The 16628-nt window shown below is 42.5% G+C and overlaps 1 protein-coding gene across 1 annotated transcript in view; it reads left to right on the forward strand.

Annotated features, from left to right (window-relative positions):
• NCKAP1L (NCK associated protein 1 like) overlaps positions 1-16279 on the forward strand; it is a 225855-nt gene extending 209576 nt beyond the window's left edge. The window contains exon 31 of the mRNA XM_075850114.1: positions 15693-16279. Coding sequence (XP_075706229.1) covers positions 15693-15812 — 120 coding nt within the window. The 3' untranslated portion in view covers positions 15813-16279. The remainder of the gene's footprint in view (positions 1-15692) is intronic.
• The last annotated feature ends 349 nt before the right edge of the window (positions 16280-16628 follow it).

Below are 16628 nucleotides of genomic sequence, written 5' to 3' on the forward strand. Positions count from 1 at the left end.
GGGAAGAGGAGAAGAACTAGAACCAGCAAATGACACACTGAACTAGCGGTCAAAGGGATTGGAAGAAAACCAAAAGAGAGCAGTGTCTTTAAGGCCAATAGAGTGGAGCATGTTAAGTAGGAGTTGGTGGTCTACAGTGTCAAAGGCTGCAGAGAGATCCAGAAGAATCAGGAGAGAATATTTTCCATTAGATTTAGCTGCCAAGAGATCGTATGAGACTTTAGTAAGGGTGGTTTCTGTGGAGTGTAGAGTGTGGAAACCAGATAGTAAGGGGTCAAAAATGGAGTTAGCAGAGAGATAGTGGATAAGGCGAGAGTAGACCAAGCGTTCCAGGAGTTTGGAGATGAAGGGGAGTTTAGAGGCATGTGGGTAGTTAGCAACCCTGGATGGGTCAAGAGTTGTTTTTTTTCAGTAATGGGTTTATAATGGCATGTTTAAAAGAGGCGGAAAAGATTCCAAAAGAAAGAGAGAGGTTAAATATTTTAGTCAGGTGACTAGTGACAGCTGGGAGAGGGACTGGACGAGGTGTGAGGGGATAGGGTCACTAGGGCAGGTAGTAGGATGAGAAGAAGAGAGGAGCCTAGAGACTTCTTCTGTTATTGGGTCAAATGCTGAAAGTGAAGAAGAGGGAGTGAGGAAGGGAAGGGGATCGATGTTATTAGTCAATTTTAACTTTAAAATAAGTGGCGAGGTCTTCAGCACTGAGATCTGTGATTGGCGCCTGCACTTTAGGACTAAGGAGGGAATTAAATGTATCAAAGAGCCGTTATGGATTATTAGATAGTCTGGAGATGGGTGAGGTGAAAAGGACTTGTTTGGCTAGGTGAAGGGCAGAGTTGTAAGTCCTCAGCATAAATTTGTAATGGAGGTCTGCTGAGAAAGGCCTTAAACAGCCTGTGGACTACAAGAGTAAGCTCCTGGGTAGGGAGACAATGTCTCTCTGCTCTACAGCCAGAGAGAAGATGGTCGGTGCCTGGGCCCACTGGCTTCTCTGGCAACCTATCACGAGAACAGGGGTCACCCAACCACCATTCTGCCTGGTGACGTGACCGCCGCAATCAGGGAGAAAATGAATGGAGAGGTGGCCACGCATGTACTATTTGAGAACTAAGTGACCAAATGTGTTCTATTCATTTTATTAAAAAAATACAAGAGAAACATTTTGCACAATTCCTGCATCATTTTTGCAATTTTACAAGATTTTCTTGCTGTTAGGTCCCATGCACACGAATGTGCTTTTGCGGCCGCAATTTCCCCGAAAATCAACGGGAGAATCGCGGCCCCATTCATTCCTATGGGGCCATGGACACGACCATGGTTTCCACGGTCCGTGCATGGCCCAGGAGCCCGCAGAAAGAACAGGGCATGTCTTATTACGGCCGTGTTCTACGGTCCAGGCTCATAGGAAATAATGCACGCGGCCATGTGCATGGCCCACGATTTGCGGGCGGCTCGTGGGTTACACTCTGCCAACAGCCGACTTGAAAATCACGGCTGTGCACATGGCTACTGTCGTGTGCATGAGGCCTAAATAGAAATATTGTCAATCTGTAAATAGGAAAAAAATGTATTAATGACCCGGCTCTTTAAATGTCCTGCCCTTCTCCTGCAATAGGGAACGGTATTCAGACAAGAGAAGGTTAAAATCTTCATGGCATTGAACATAAATCAAATATATGAAAATACACTGACATTTCTTCCTGAGTATCCAGGATGCTGCTAGGAGACAGAAGGAAAATGTGCTGTGGTGAAGAAAATAACATGCACATTTCATTGCGAGCAGAGTATTATACAGTATACTATAATTAGGAACATTGAACACTTGAATTACATAAGAATCCATGGAGCACTGAGACATTTTAAGACAGGATTGTTAGGGCACACATAAACCTGTGTACAAGCTATAGGTAGCATTAAAAATGACACGGTTACTATTTTATATTAAAGGGATTGTTTCATCTCGACAACCCCTTTCCGTAAATTCTGTTAGCGGAGGTACCCCTCTTCTTATAAGCATTCTCTCGTTTTGGCAGATCTGGTCTGTCCATGTACTACAGGGAAGGCCATTCATTTCACTATATTTCCTGTGTAGAGACCGCTAAAGGGGAAATAAGCAGCCAACGGCAGCCTCCCCTCTGCAAAATCAGCGGGGCGTCTCGAGAGGCTCTCACGTTGAATGGGTTGCCTGTGGTGAGACCACTTCTTTAACCGTTCAGATGCTATTGACCGCAGCATCTGAGGGGTTAAATGCCCGTTGCTGGCAAATTTCAGCTTTTGTGTATGGGGGGGCTCAGCACTTGAGCCCACACCACTGGCGTAGCTATAGGGGTCGCAGCGGTCGCAATTGCGACCGGGCCCCGAAGCCAGGGGGGCCCACGGCCCCCCGCACCACATCAATAAAAAGTTACTATAGTAACTCGGGCCGCGGGTCCCTGTTACTATAGTAACATACTTTACTTACCTTCCTGGTTCCGGATCGCAGCGGAGGTCCTGACTTCAAGCGCTGTGCGCAGCGCATGACGTCACCACGCTATGCGCCGCGCACAGCATCGAGACGACAGAACTCCCGCCGCGGCCGAAGAGGAAGGTAAGGTTAGCCCTGACTGGCGGGGACCGACTCCCGGGACCCGCCAATCAGCTGTTTTGAAGGGGCCGCAGCACTCGTACGAGAGCTGCTCCCCTTCATTCCGGTCACTTCATTCCGGTCACACTGTGAATCGGTGTCGGCGATTCACAGTGTGAGCAAGTAGTGAAATGAAGGGGAAGCAGCTCTCGTACGAGTGCTGCGGCCCCTTCAAAACAGCTGATTTGCGGGTCCCGGGCGACACATCAGCTATTGATGGCCTATCCTGTGGATAGGCCATCAATGTTTAGGGACTGCACAACCCCTAAGCCTACGATGTATCAGGCTTAGAGGGCCCATGAGACAGGATCACAGATTGTGTGATCCTGTCTGCTGGGCCCTGTATCTAAGCCAATCACATGGTAGGCTTAGATACATGGCCCATGTGTGATCCTGTCTGCTGGGCCCTGTATCTAAGCCTACCACACTAGGTTTAGATACAGGGCCCCAGCACACAGTAATCTTATACTGTATAAGATTACTGTCTGCTGGACCCTGTATCTAAGCCTACCTTGTGGTAGGCTTAGATACAGGGTCCCACAGACAGTATCACACATGGGCCCTGTATCTAAGCCTTAGGGTATGTGCACAGACACTAATTACGTCCGTAATTGACGGACGTATTTCGGCCGCAAGTACCGGACCGAACACAGTGCAGGGAGCCGGGCTCCTAGTATCATAGTTATGTACGACGCTAGGAGTCCCTGCCTTGCTGCAGGACAACTGTCCCGTACTGTAATCATGTTTTCAGTACGTGACAGTTGTCCTGCAGCGAGGCAGGGACTCCTAGCATCGTACATAAGTGCGACGCTAGGAGCCCGGCTCCCTGCACTGTGTTCGGTCCGGTACTTGCGGCCGAAATACGTCCGTCAATTACGGACGTAATTAGTGTGTGTGCACATACCCTAACACATGTGTTACTAATCATTTTTTGTGTGTTTTCTTACAGGTTCGGTCGTTGGACTACGGCGGATTCCAGGACTACTTCGATGACAGCTTTTTTTTTATTAATAAAATGGTTAATGAGGGCTGTGTGGGTTTTTTTTTATTTCAATAAAATATTTTTTCTATGTCTTTGTGTTTTTTTTTAAACTATATTACTATCGCCTTAGTAATGGCCGTCAGCTGATTGACAGCATCCATTGCTAAGGCAGGGCTTAGTGTTAGCCGGTGCAGAGGCTAACACTAACCCCCTTTATTACCCCGGTACCCACCGCCACCAGGGGTGCTGGGAAGAGCCGGGTACGATCCAGTACTTGACCATCTGTAGTGATGGTCGGCCACTGGGGTGGCCGCAGGCTGGTATTATCAGGAGGGGAAAGGCCAGATACAGTGGCCCCTACCACCCTGGTGATGCTAGGCTGCTGCTGCTTTATTGTATCTGGCTGGTTATGAAAAATGGGGGGGACCCCACGTCATTTAAAAAAATAATTGGAAAGAACGATGTCGGGTCCCCCCCAATTTTCATAACCAGCCAGATACAACACAGCAGCAGCAGGCAGCATTACAAGGGTGGGAAGGGCCACCCCGGTGCCTGCCCGTCACTACAGATGGTCGGGTACTGGTTCGTACCCGGCTCTTCCCAGTACTCCTGGTGGCGGTGGGTACCGGGGTAATAATGGGGGTTAGTGTTGGCCTCTGCACCAGCTAACATTAAGCCCCGCCTTAGTAATGGAGGTTGTCAATCAGCCAGCGGCCATTACTAAGGCGGTGATAATAAAGTTTAAAAAGATACAAGCACATAGAAAAAATATTTTATTGAAATAAAAAAACAACCCTCATTAACCATTTTATTGAGAATAAAAAAAACGCCGTCATTGAAGTCCTCGTCTCCGAAGTCCAACTACCGAACCTGTAAAAAAAACACAAACACAAAAATAATCAGTAACACATAAAGAAGCAAAATTATTATTCTTACCTTTACTGGGTCCAGCGCTGGAGCCGCAATGTCAGCGAGCTGGGCCCTGTATCTAATCCTATCATGTGTGATACTGTCTGCTGAGCTGTGTATCTAATCCAATCATGTGTGATACTGTCTGCTGGGCCCTGTATCTAATCGTATCTTGTGTGATACTGTCTGCTGGGCCCTATATCTAATCCGATCATGTGTGATACTGTCTGCTGAGCCACTGTATCTAATCCTATCATGTGTGATACTGCCTTCTGAGCCACTGTATCTAATCCTATCATGTGTGATACTGTCTGCTCAGCCACTGTATCTAATCCTATCCATAGTGTATAGGGTCGTAGTGCTATAGATATGCTATGCTGTCTCATATACACACTTTTTTTTGGGCGGACACATATGTATTGGGGCTATTTCCCTGACATCTTAAGCCCTGAGGGTATGTTCACACGGCAGCGTCTGTTATGGCTGAAATTACGGTGCTGTTTTCAGGAGAAAACAGCACCGTAATTTCAGCCGTAATGGCATGTGCCTTTTGCTGCGTCCATTACGGAAGTAATTGAAGCTGGTTTTCCATGGAGTCCATGGAAAACGGCTCTATTTACGTCTGAAGAAGTGACAGGCACTTTTTTGACGCGGGCGTCTTTTTTACGCTCCGCCTTTTGACAGCGGCGCGTAAAAAAAAAAGACCGTCGGCACAGAACATCGTAAGACCCATTCAAATGAATGGGCAGATGTTTGCCGACGCTTTTGAGCCGCATTTTCGGACGTAATTCAATGCTAAAACGCCCGAATTACGTCCGTAAATAGTGTGTGTGAACCCAGCCATAGTCACGCCCCCGGCTGCTAGTGCTGCATTGTTGGGTCACTTAGGAGACCCAGCGATGCAGCTGAAAGCTGCGGACCGTCGGCCATGAGAAGTTTGCGGGGGGGGGGGGGGGGGGGGGCCCAGTAAGAATTTTTGCATCGGGGCCCATGAGCCTCTAGCTACGCCCCTGGCCCACACCTTACTGGGTTAGCGCACATCCGTCGTACATGTACAGCAGATGTCGCTACAGGTTTAAAGTAAAATGAAAACCTATTGAGTTCCAACCTTATTTTCCCAAAAAGTTAAGAATTTTTTTTATTTTAAAGCATAATAAAAAGTACAGAATAGTACACAAGGGTAAAAATAAGACTTCAACCTTCACAAATAGAGGAAGAAAGAAACAAGCACGGCAGGTGGGCTGCGTAGGGACGCTGTGTCAAGGCCCTTCATACATGACGTAAAACAGTGCAATTGGTTAAAATGTCCCAAAAGGGGGTAAACCGTAGTAAATATATCAGATAATAATAATAATAATAATAATATATCAGTGTTGCAGCAATTAGTCAGTAGTACATAATGCAATCACATAAGAAAGACATATATATTTACCCCTGAATGAAATCCTTTATGCACAGGCCAGTGTCGGACTGATAAATGGTGTCCTTTCTTATCCCCCTATTGGAACACACAGCACATTTTTTTTTTGTCCTCCCTTCTTTGGGGAACTATGCTGGGAAAGTGTTGCTCTGGTTTAATACGATCGGCCTTGCTTCCAGCAGAGATGATGACATTTTGAGGCAGATGTGTTTGGACCCTCCCCTTCATGGTTTTAAAATATTAGGGCCTTGATAACCGCCTCTTAAAACTGATGGAATGTTTGTCTTGCTTACACTTCGGGATAATACGTAAGTGTTATACAATGCCATCTGCACAATGTACAGGGCCGGCTTTTTGTACCATGAGACATGGCTATATGATAAATTGGAGTATTGAACAAAATATTCACGCTCAAGTATTGCCTAATCTTTGGCTTCTTCACTAGCACCATATACAGCGCAAGGCCCCGAAATGTCATAATTTCCACTGCTTCTACGGGGGTCCACCTGTGGGGTCTATGAGGACGAGGGGCTTTATGGGAGAAACTGCTGGCTGTATAGATTAGTCTGGGTCATGATTTTGCATCATTGTGTTCCAACAATCATAACGTTTTAATTTTTCTGTCGAAATGATCATATGAAGGCCTTTTTTTGGGCATCATTTTGGGGTACATATAATGTATTGAAAAAACTTTTATTAATATTTTTGTTGAGGGAAATAGAAAAATAAAAGCAATTCCACAATAGTTTTTGTGGTTTTATATTTTATGGCATTCATCGTGCAGTATAAAGGACATGTTATCTCTATTGTGCAGGTCAATACCATTACGGCAATACCAAAGTTATATAGTTTTTTTATGTTTTACTACTTTTACACAATACATTTCTATTTTTTTAAATCATGTTTTTGTGTCGCCATATTCTGCAAAGCCATAACTTTTAGATTTTTCGGTTGATGGAGCTGTATAATTTTTTTTGGGTGACAAGCTGCAGTTTTGATACCATTTTGGGGTACATGCAACTTTTTGATCTCTTTTTATTACATTTTTTTAGGTACGAGGTGACCTAAAATAAGCACTTCTGCTGTAGTTTTTTATTATTTTTTTTTACGTCGTTTACCACACGAGATAAATAACATTATATTTTAATAGTTCAGGTCGTTACGGACAAGACAATACCAATCATGTATAGTTTTCTTAATGTTTTCATTTTTTCCAATAATAAAGGACTTGATCAAGGAAAAAAGTTGATTTTTGTATTTATTACTTGAAACTTTTTTTTTCTAAACAATATTTTTAACTTTTTAAAAATGGGGGACTTGAAGATTGGGACTGCTGATCGTTGGTATAATACACTGCACTACTTATGTAGTGTGGTGTATTATAACAGTCAGTTTTAAACTGAAAGACAGCCTGTTAAGCCATACATGGCAGACCAGGAGGCCATTGTTAGTCTTCCTAGTTGCCTTAGCAACCCATCTGCACCCCACGATTGCACCAATGGGGTACAGAAAGAGCTCTCTCCCTCTTTTAAACACTTAGATGCCGTAGTCTCTATTGACTGCGGCATCTAAGGAGTTAAAAGGCTGGAATCAGAACTAGCTCTATTCCTGGCCATTGCAGCAGGAGCCCGGTTGTATATAACAGCCAGCTTCTGCTGTGAATAGTGCAGGCTCAACTCCTGAGCCTGTGACACCTGCGTGCGGTATATATACAGCATTTTTGCACGGGAGCGCTTCTCAACCATGATGTAACTGTACCTATAGTGCTAAATATTTCACTTTGACTAAATTATTAATTTATTTTCTATAGGTACATGTTCTAGGAGTTCCATGCTCACCGCACATGCAAACAGTCCAGTAATATAGAAAAAACACGCAAATGCCGTATTTATCATTTATGATTCTGTATTCTTCTTTCAAAATTCCACCATAATCTATTCATCATAACAGGATATTGATAAAGTTATGAGCTTATATATTACATGGGCAAGCCACAACATATTGGGGGTCCTCGGAATGCTTTAGAAATAAACAGCTGATTTTGCCGAGAGGAGGTTGCCATTGGCTGTTCATTTCCCCTGTAGTGGCCACTACAGGGAAAATGTAGCATTATATTCTGCCATTCAAATGTAATACATGGAAATAAAACAAAACAAATGGGTATGTATAAGGCAAAAGGTATAACTATCAAGGAATAGCCATATGAGTATACAAAAAAATTTCCGTTTATTGAATACATTAAACACTACATAGAAGTTAAAAACATTTAAAATAGCATAAAGAATGCCATATATAGATCACTGAAGGGGGAATACCACCATGATAAGTGGCTAGCAAATAGCTACCTCCTAACACTCAGCTAAGCCCCCAGAGCAGGCATGCAATGCATATAATCTTGAAAAGAGTGTGTGAAAATGTTGCATCAGTTAGGCATCAGATCAGCATGTCCTGTGTCTCAAGCTATATGGGGGAGAAAAGGGATGGAAAGCCCCACGCGTATCGCCACAAAGTGGCTTCCTCAGGGGTAAGTTTGCATATAGACATGTGGTGTCTTTATATAAAACAGCAAATGAAAAAATAATCGGAAGTGCAATGGCGTGCACCTGTGGACACACCTACCCGACCCTCCATGAGTGAGCCGGTGAGATGACCCAGCTGCCCAATTGCCGTGACGCTCTGAGCATGCGCCGAAGCCGCCACCATGTGCACCTGATGACGGACCCAGCGCACGCGCAGTGCGTCCAGCAGGACAGCGGCCGCCATGAATATCAAGGCGAGTAGTCACTCAGTATGCGCACGCGCCGGCCCGCTACCATGACAACATGATGCGGTAAACCGCGCACGCGCATAACCAGGTCATCGGGAGGGGAGGAGAGGCATAGAAAGAAGGAGGGCTGGGAGGCTGGTAAGCCAACGTGTGTTGACAGCTATGGGTAAATCGCTACAAGCTATCTTACCCCATGACAACGAGTCACTATAATAGACATATAGGTTATGACATATCATCAGTGTGTTGGAACTTAATCCGGGTTAGTTACCAAGTTATTATGCATAGATATTAAACGTTCTGTCTTATGAACATGACAATAAATACATCATGCTAACTACCATTTATGCCTGTATGTTATTCATTAGTTTCTACACAATTAAGGAGTATAGTGGATTTTCTAAGGAAGAAAACAATTTAACCAAAATTGAACAATATATATGTATAAAAAAATATATATAAGAGAATGAGCATCAGATTATAATGCAATGCATTATTTTTCTTTCTCTTTATTTTTCCTCTTCTGTGTCCATATGTTCTCACATAATACTCAACATCTCAGAACCGATCACTATACATAGATATGATCTAGAAAGAGAGAACATGCTGAATAATTGATCTCAAGATGTAATACATGGTCAGATCAGGTCTCTTACAGCGAGAGCTTGTTAGCAAGGGACCCCTCCTTATAGGGCATGCGGAAAGGGGTTGTCAAAATGGGACAACCCCTTTAATGTTAAATAGGAGCCGTGTCATTTTTTGGGCTTGCTTAGAAGAAGCATGTACACAGATCTATGCGTAACCTATAGTATACAGACGGAGCACTTTGGAAACTTGCATTTAACGGAACAGAGTGAAGTAATCAACTGCCCTGGTATTTGAAGGTGTTCAGGCCGCACTAGGTTTCGTATGGGTGAATGCGTAGGGGCCCAACCCGTGTAGTATAAAAAAGGTACAATGCAGAACCCATCCATACAGTAAGCGCCATTACGCAGAACCCAGGTTATTAAACTGCCTAATGAAGGTCAGAGATGACTGAAATGTCGCACTTAAACTAGCATAATTACAAATATAAAAAATCTATCTTTGGATAACAACTTTTTGGTGTGCATTGTACCTTTCTTATTCAACTGCCCTGGTATGTTACATAGCATAGAGAAAGAAAAACCTTTTCTGAGACCCTCCTCTACATGGGACTCATATAGCTGCAAAGGCTGCACTACTATCAGCCTTATTGTCATATCAGGCCGAATATCGCACAGTGTATGGCCATCTTGAGGCAATATTGCTGTATACCATGGTCTAATTATAACAATTGCCAGATAAAAGTCTATGACATAACTTTTGTAAAGTTCCATTTTATCCACTGTTAATATAAAGAAAACCTTCAGCTGTGATCGGCGCCCCCTGTCAAGCTGAAGACAGCTCTCATAGACGTTCTATGTAAGCCATCTAAAGCCTGACGATGAGCACTGATAACAGCCGACTGAGCAAAGCGTTCTGCTGAGCACTTCTGCACCTTCGTTTCAGCAACGGTTGAGGCCTCAGCACCCGGACCCACACCAATCCAAACTTTTGATATGCCTCTATGACATCTCAAAAGTTTGATGGAAGTGTAGTTCCTATTTAACTACTGGCAAAAAGTTGTCTGGATGTTAGTTATGACCTCAATCCCCTAATAACTTAGTAAACTGGGCAGTATATGCATGTTACATCAGCTGCAGGATATCTCCTACCGGGGGAAATAACTATAGACAACCTTCATTGTGGATAATAGTATTTATACTTTCTAAGTAAGTAAATATGATCCCACATTTAGCCAAGATATGAGAAGCTGTTTTACCCAAATTTCGTTTTACGGCTACATATCCATTTGATGAAATCTTCTTTATGATAAGGTTTCAAAATAAATAAAAATAAAACGGGTAATTAATCTCCAATAAAGTTTAATTATTGAAATATTTTCTGTTTGCATGGTTAGATTTACTCAGTAGAGCCAATTATGTTGCTTATTCCATGAGTGTTTTTTCCTGCACTGAGCGCTGATGTGCACTCGCTGTGACAGACGTAATGATGTTTGGGTCTGTTCGTGAGCGGCTCTATATTATCACAGTGGGGATGAGAGTGACCAAAGCTGTCCAAATCAATACATGTATTTACCCAACCTTGCTTCATTTGTTAGTCTATGTAGACACATGATAATTCTTATTACCCATTTACAGAGGACTATGCATGGTCCAGAGGGAAATCTAGCAAGCAACTTTTCATCAATGCACAGCAGGGGTTGCACATTCTCTTCCATGTAGCATTGATCAATGTTGCATTACTCAGTATTCCCAGCACATGTCAAACTTCTGGAATGTTTTCAATCTCCTTTTTTTCTTTTCTAATTCATTTTCTATTATAACCCTGTAGTACGGTTCAAGGAAACCATATTATCTTCAGAATATTACACAATATCAACTTATCGGTGTGTAACACACTAAGATGTCAAGTGCATTGTAATGAAACTCTTTGGCTCCTTTATGACTAGCATGGTTTTCATGGCTGAGTACATCAATATAGCACATCTTACAGTATGTAGAAGGATCGAGCGGCTGAGCTTGTTATTAATCATGGTTATAGGTGTGTTATGAGTAGTTTTTACATTATAATTGTGGTTTAGACCATATGTCTACATTACACATAAAGTAGGTAGCACAGTTGGCAAACTTTTGGTCCTAGTTACTATATGTAGATGTATATATTCATATTATTGGACCAATGAATCAGTGTATATCTCTAATTATTATGTGTTGCTCAGAGCCAGTGTGGAGGACTGTAAGTCAGGTAAAAATGTAATTTTAACAGATTTTGTGTATAGGATGTTTCGATTGACCTTAATTTATAGCAAACGCTGAGCTTATCATATAGTGTTAGGTTTACATATTCAATATTTTGGCAATCACAATTTTGTTTGGTTCCATTAACAGACATAGGCCCTCTTCACACAGAGTTTTTTTGGCACGTTTTTTTGACGCGGAAACCACACCAAAAAATGGCTGAAAACGCCTCCCATTGATTTCAATGGCAGGCGGAGGCATTTTTTTCCTGTGCTGCTCAATGGCCGTGGCCAAAAAACGCGGCAAAGAGAGCGCAGGCAGGTCAAAATCTGCCTCGAGGAAGATTTCTCTGTCTGCAAAAAAACTCAGTGTGAACAGCGACTTAAACAGACTTTTAAGATTTTATTATGTGGTCACGTTTATTACTATTTTTGACCCTATGTTTACCTATTGTTTTCAAATTTGAGAATTTGAAATGAAGGTCTTTTATAGGCTCGCTATATGAATGCTATAAAGTATCCTGACTCTTTTCTGAATACTTTTAGAAAGTTACCTGGAGTCTTCCTACCAGGATCATGGCAGTAAAATAGGTCTTGGTTACACAAAGACTTTTTGTAGGGCTACTGATTGATTTTAAAGAGGCTCTGTGCCCTATCTCCTACATAATATGATCGATGTTGTAATGTAGATAACAACAGTGTTTTTTATTTTGAAAAACGATAATTTTTGACCAAGTTATGACCACATTTAGAATTATGCTAATTCCTTTCTTAATGCTCAACTGGGCGTGTTTTAACTTTTGACCAAGGCATTGTGAAGGGAAGTGTATGACGCTGACCAATCAGTGACCAATCAGCGTCATACCTTTCTCTCCATTCATGTCCATTTGTACTCAGCACAGCGTGATCTAGCTGTGCTGTCACATACACCCAGATTAACTTTACTGAATAGACATCACCTCCAGCCAGGACACAATGTCTATTCACACTCCCGACACTTCGGTAAAGTTTGTGTGGGACTTAATAGCTGTGTATGTCAGTGTGTGTGTGACAGCAAAGCTAGATCAGTCTAGATCACGCTGTGCTGAGTACGAATGGACATGAATGGAGAGAAGTGTATGATGCTGATTGGTCACTGATTGGTCAGCGTCATACACTTCACTTTACAATGCCCACTTGGTCAAAAGGTTAAAAAACGCCCAGTTGGGCATTAAGAAAGTAATTAGCATAAATCTAACATTGCTCATAACTTGGTCAAAAATGATCGTTTTTCAAAATAAAAAGCACTGTTGTTATCTACATTACAGCGCCGATCACATTATGTAGGAGATACAGTGAAGGAAATAAGTATTTGATCCCTTGCTGATTTTGTACGTTTGCCCACTGTCAAAGACATGAACAGTCTAGAATTTTTAGGCTAGGCTAATTTTACCAGTGAGAGATAGATTATATATATTAAAAAAAATAAATCACATTGTCAAAATTATATATATTTATTTGCATTGTGCACAGAGAAATAAGTATTTGATCCCTTTGGCAAACAAGACTTAATACTTGGTGGCAAAACCCTTGTTGGCAAGCACAGCAGTCAGACGTTTTTTGTAGTTAATGATGAGGTTTGCACACATGTTAGATGGAATTTTGGCCCACTCCTCTTTGCAGATCATCTGTAAATCATTAAGATTTCGAGGCTGTCGCTTGGCAACTCGGATCTTCAGCACCCTCCATAAGTTTTCGATGGAATTAAGGTCTGGAGACTGGCTAGGCCACTCCATGACCTTAATGTGCTTCTTTTTGAGCCACTCCTTTGTTGCCTTGGCTGTATGTTTCGGGTCATTGTCGTGCTGGAAGACCCAGCCACGAGCCATTTTTAATGTCCTGGTGGAGGGAAGGAGGTTGTCACTCAGGATTTGACAGTACATGGCTCCATCCATTCTCCCATTGATGCGGTGAAGTAGTCCTGTGCCCTTAGCAGAGAAACACCCCCAAAACATAATGTTTCCACCTCCATGCTTGACAGTGTGGACGGTGTTCTTTGGGTCATAGGCAGCATTTCTCTTCCTCCAAACACGGCAAGTAGAGTTAATGCTAAAGAGCTCAATTTGAGTCTCATCTGACCACAGCACCTTCTACCAATCACTCTCAGAATCATCCAGATGTTCATTTGCAAACTTCAGACAGGCCTGTACATGTGCCTTCTTGAGCAGGGGGACCTTGCGGACACTGCAGGATTTTAATCCATTACGGTGTAATGTGTTACCAATGGTTTTCTTGGTGACTGTGGTCCCAGCTGCCTTGAGATCATTAACAAGTTCCCCCCGTGTACTTTTCGGCTGAGCTCTCACCTTCCTCAGGATCAAGGATACCCCACGAGGTGAGATTTTGCATGGAGCCCCAGATCGATGTCGATTGACAGTCATTTTGTATGTCTTCCATTTTCTTACTATTGCACCAACAGTTGTCTCCTTCTCACCCAGCGTCTTACTTATGGTTTTGTAGCCCATTCCAGCCTTGTGCGGGTCTATGATCTTGTCCCTGACATCCTTAGAAAGCTCTTTGGTCTTGCCCATGTTGTAGGGGTTAGAGTCAGACTGATTCATTGAGTCTGTGGACAGGAGTCTTTTATACAGGTGACCATGTAAGACAGCTGTCTTTAATGCAGGCACCAAGTTGATTTGGAGCGTGTAACTGGTCAGGAGGAGGCTGAACTCTTAATGGTTGGTAGGGGATCAAATACTTATTTCTCTGTGCACAATGCAAATAAATATATATAATTTTGACAATGTGATTTTCTTTTTTTTTAAATATATAATCTATCTCTCACTGGTAAAATTAACCTAGCCTAAAAATTCTAGACTGTTCATGACTTTGACAGTGGGCAAACTTACAAAATCAGCAAGGGATCAAATACTTATTTCCTTCACTGTATGGCACTTATAATGTGATGACAGAGCCTCTTTAACTAATCAGTGGCAGCTACAGTCCACACAATTGCATACAGCTCAATGTATTCCTTTGGACTGTAGCTGCAGGTAGATACAAAAAAAGTCTCAAAGTAACAAAAAGATACACTGTGCTATGCCTAGTGCAGAGTCTGATAGGGTGGTGCTTGACACAGCGATTCCGTTCCTCGGTAATGCACTGCCCTTCTGGCACTTCATGATGCATAACACAGCAGTGGTGGACATAGAGAGCAGAGGGTCCCGTGCAAGAACAGTATGTGGGCCCTTTATTCTCTATTAGCTCACAAAAGAATACCCCGCTGTTACGTCTCTCTAAGGCTACGTTCAGACGTGGCGGAATTGCTGTTGAATTCCGCTGCGGACAGTCCGCAGTGGAATTCTGCAGCAGCCGTTTTTTTACATTTGTTTCTATACATTTTTAGGAAACTTAGTTCAGAGGTTGCGGAATATAACTTTGCGAAAATTAGGCTGCGGTGCAGAATTTTCCCTCCGCAGCATGCACATTATGTTGCGGAGTAGCAGCGAAATTTCACTGAGGATTTCAGCCTTTGCAATGCAAAAACTGAAATCTGTGGCAAGTCCGCTGTGATATCTGCAACGTCTAAATTACCTGTCAAATATGCAAATGCTGGTGCAGATTCGTTGCGTAATTTCCCTGAATCTGCACCAACATTTGCAGCAGAAAAATTCTGCCACGTCTGAACGTGGCCTTACAGTTCATCAATAATTCTGAGCCATTGTCAATAGCTTAGTTTCTTGCATGCAATCCAATATACAGTACAAAGCTGCTTTTAAGGTGGCAGTGGGTCCCTTACCAACTGGGCCCCTGTGAAGCCGCACAGGTTGCACCAATGTTATGTCCGCCCCCGTAACACAGAATATACATTTTTTCCGGAATGTTTCTTTAAGTTGGTCTGTATTGTCATGTTTCAAACAAAGAAAAACGTATTGGAAAGGAAAATGTCAGAGCCGAAATAAAGAATACATATAGGGAACCTGTTCTGTTTTATAGAGGTTGAAGGTGTGGACATGGATTTAAACATGGACAGGTCCACAAAAAACAGGTGACAGGTTCTCAATGAAGGTAAATACAATAGATACAACTAATATAACTATGGAGACACAGTTCATACAAAAGATCTTACAGACACTGCATATTTTATTGTTACCGTACTTCTAACTAACTGTGTGTCTGCTTGCCTTTCAGCTTGTGGAGGAGTCCTCATTCCTCACTGTAGACATGCTGGAATCCTGTTTTCCTTACGTGTTGCTGCGGAATGCCTACCACGAAGTCCACCGAACCTTTCCCACCATAATGTCTTCCTGATTAACTTTAATGTTTATGCATCTTATCATATTCATTGTATGACATTGTATTCTGACATGAAGTGGCTATCATAGAGTCCTAGATCTTGCAGAACCTTCAGTGATCATCAATGATCAGTAATGCCTCAGGACCACATTGTAACTTCTGTACAATGATCAGAATAATTATATTATTTCCAAATAACCCCCACTGTGAGATAACTTTCTATATCAATTTTAATAACAAAGTAACCAAATCAGTGTTTTCTGAACAGAAAAAAACAGAACAAACACAAAGGATTTTGCTGCCAATTATAGTTGCCTGCAGCCAGAGTAAATCACACGCAGTATTGCTTTCCAAATGCCAAAGTTGTCATTCTCATTTGTTTTTCTGGACACTTTACTGAAATCTAATACACAGAGTAACATGTACTAACTGATATATATTGGAGTAGCAGAGGAAATGTAATAAAAAGATCAATGATTTGATGAGCTGTAAAGAGCCAACTTTATTTGTTTTGCTGTTTTGTAATCTGCTTGAATACATCGGCTCTGCAGGTAAGTTAAAGTGAACCTGTCACTGCTCTGTCTGAGGGCAACATGCTATAGAGCAGGAGGAGATGAGAAGATTGATGTATGATTTTGTGAAAAAAGATTCAGTATAACTTGTATTTATTCATGTGACTCCCTGCTCGCTCTGGGCTTATGAGTCCAATGGGCGGTCCTAATCACTGATTGACAGCTATCCGTGTATGCACACTCATACAGGGAAGAATGTCCATCACTGAGTGAGTCTGCCTACTGGGTTACTAAAACCAGAGCGAGCAGGGAGTTACAT

Source organism: Rhinoderma darwinii, chromosome 2 (assembly GCF_050947455.1).
Source record: "Rhinoderma darwinii isolate aRhiDar2 chromosome 2, aRhiDar2.hap1, whole genome shotgun sequence".
In the NCBI taxonomy this organism is placed as follows: Eukaryota; Metazoa; Chordata; class Amphibia; order Anura; family Rhinodermatidae; genus Rhinoderma; species Rhinoderma darwinii.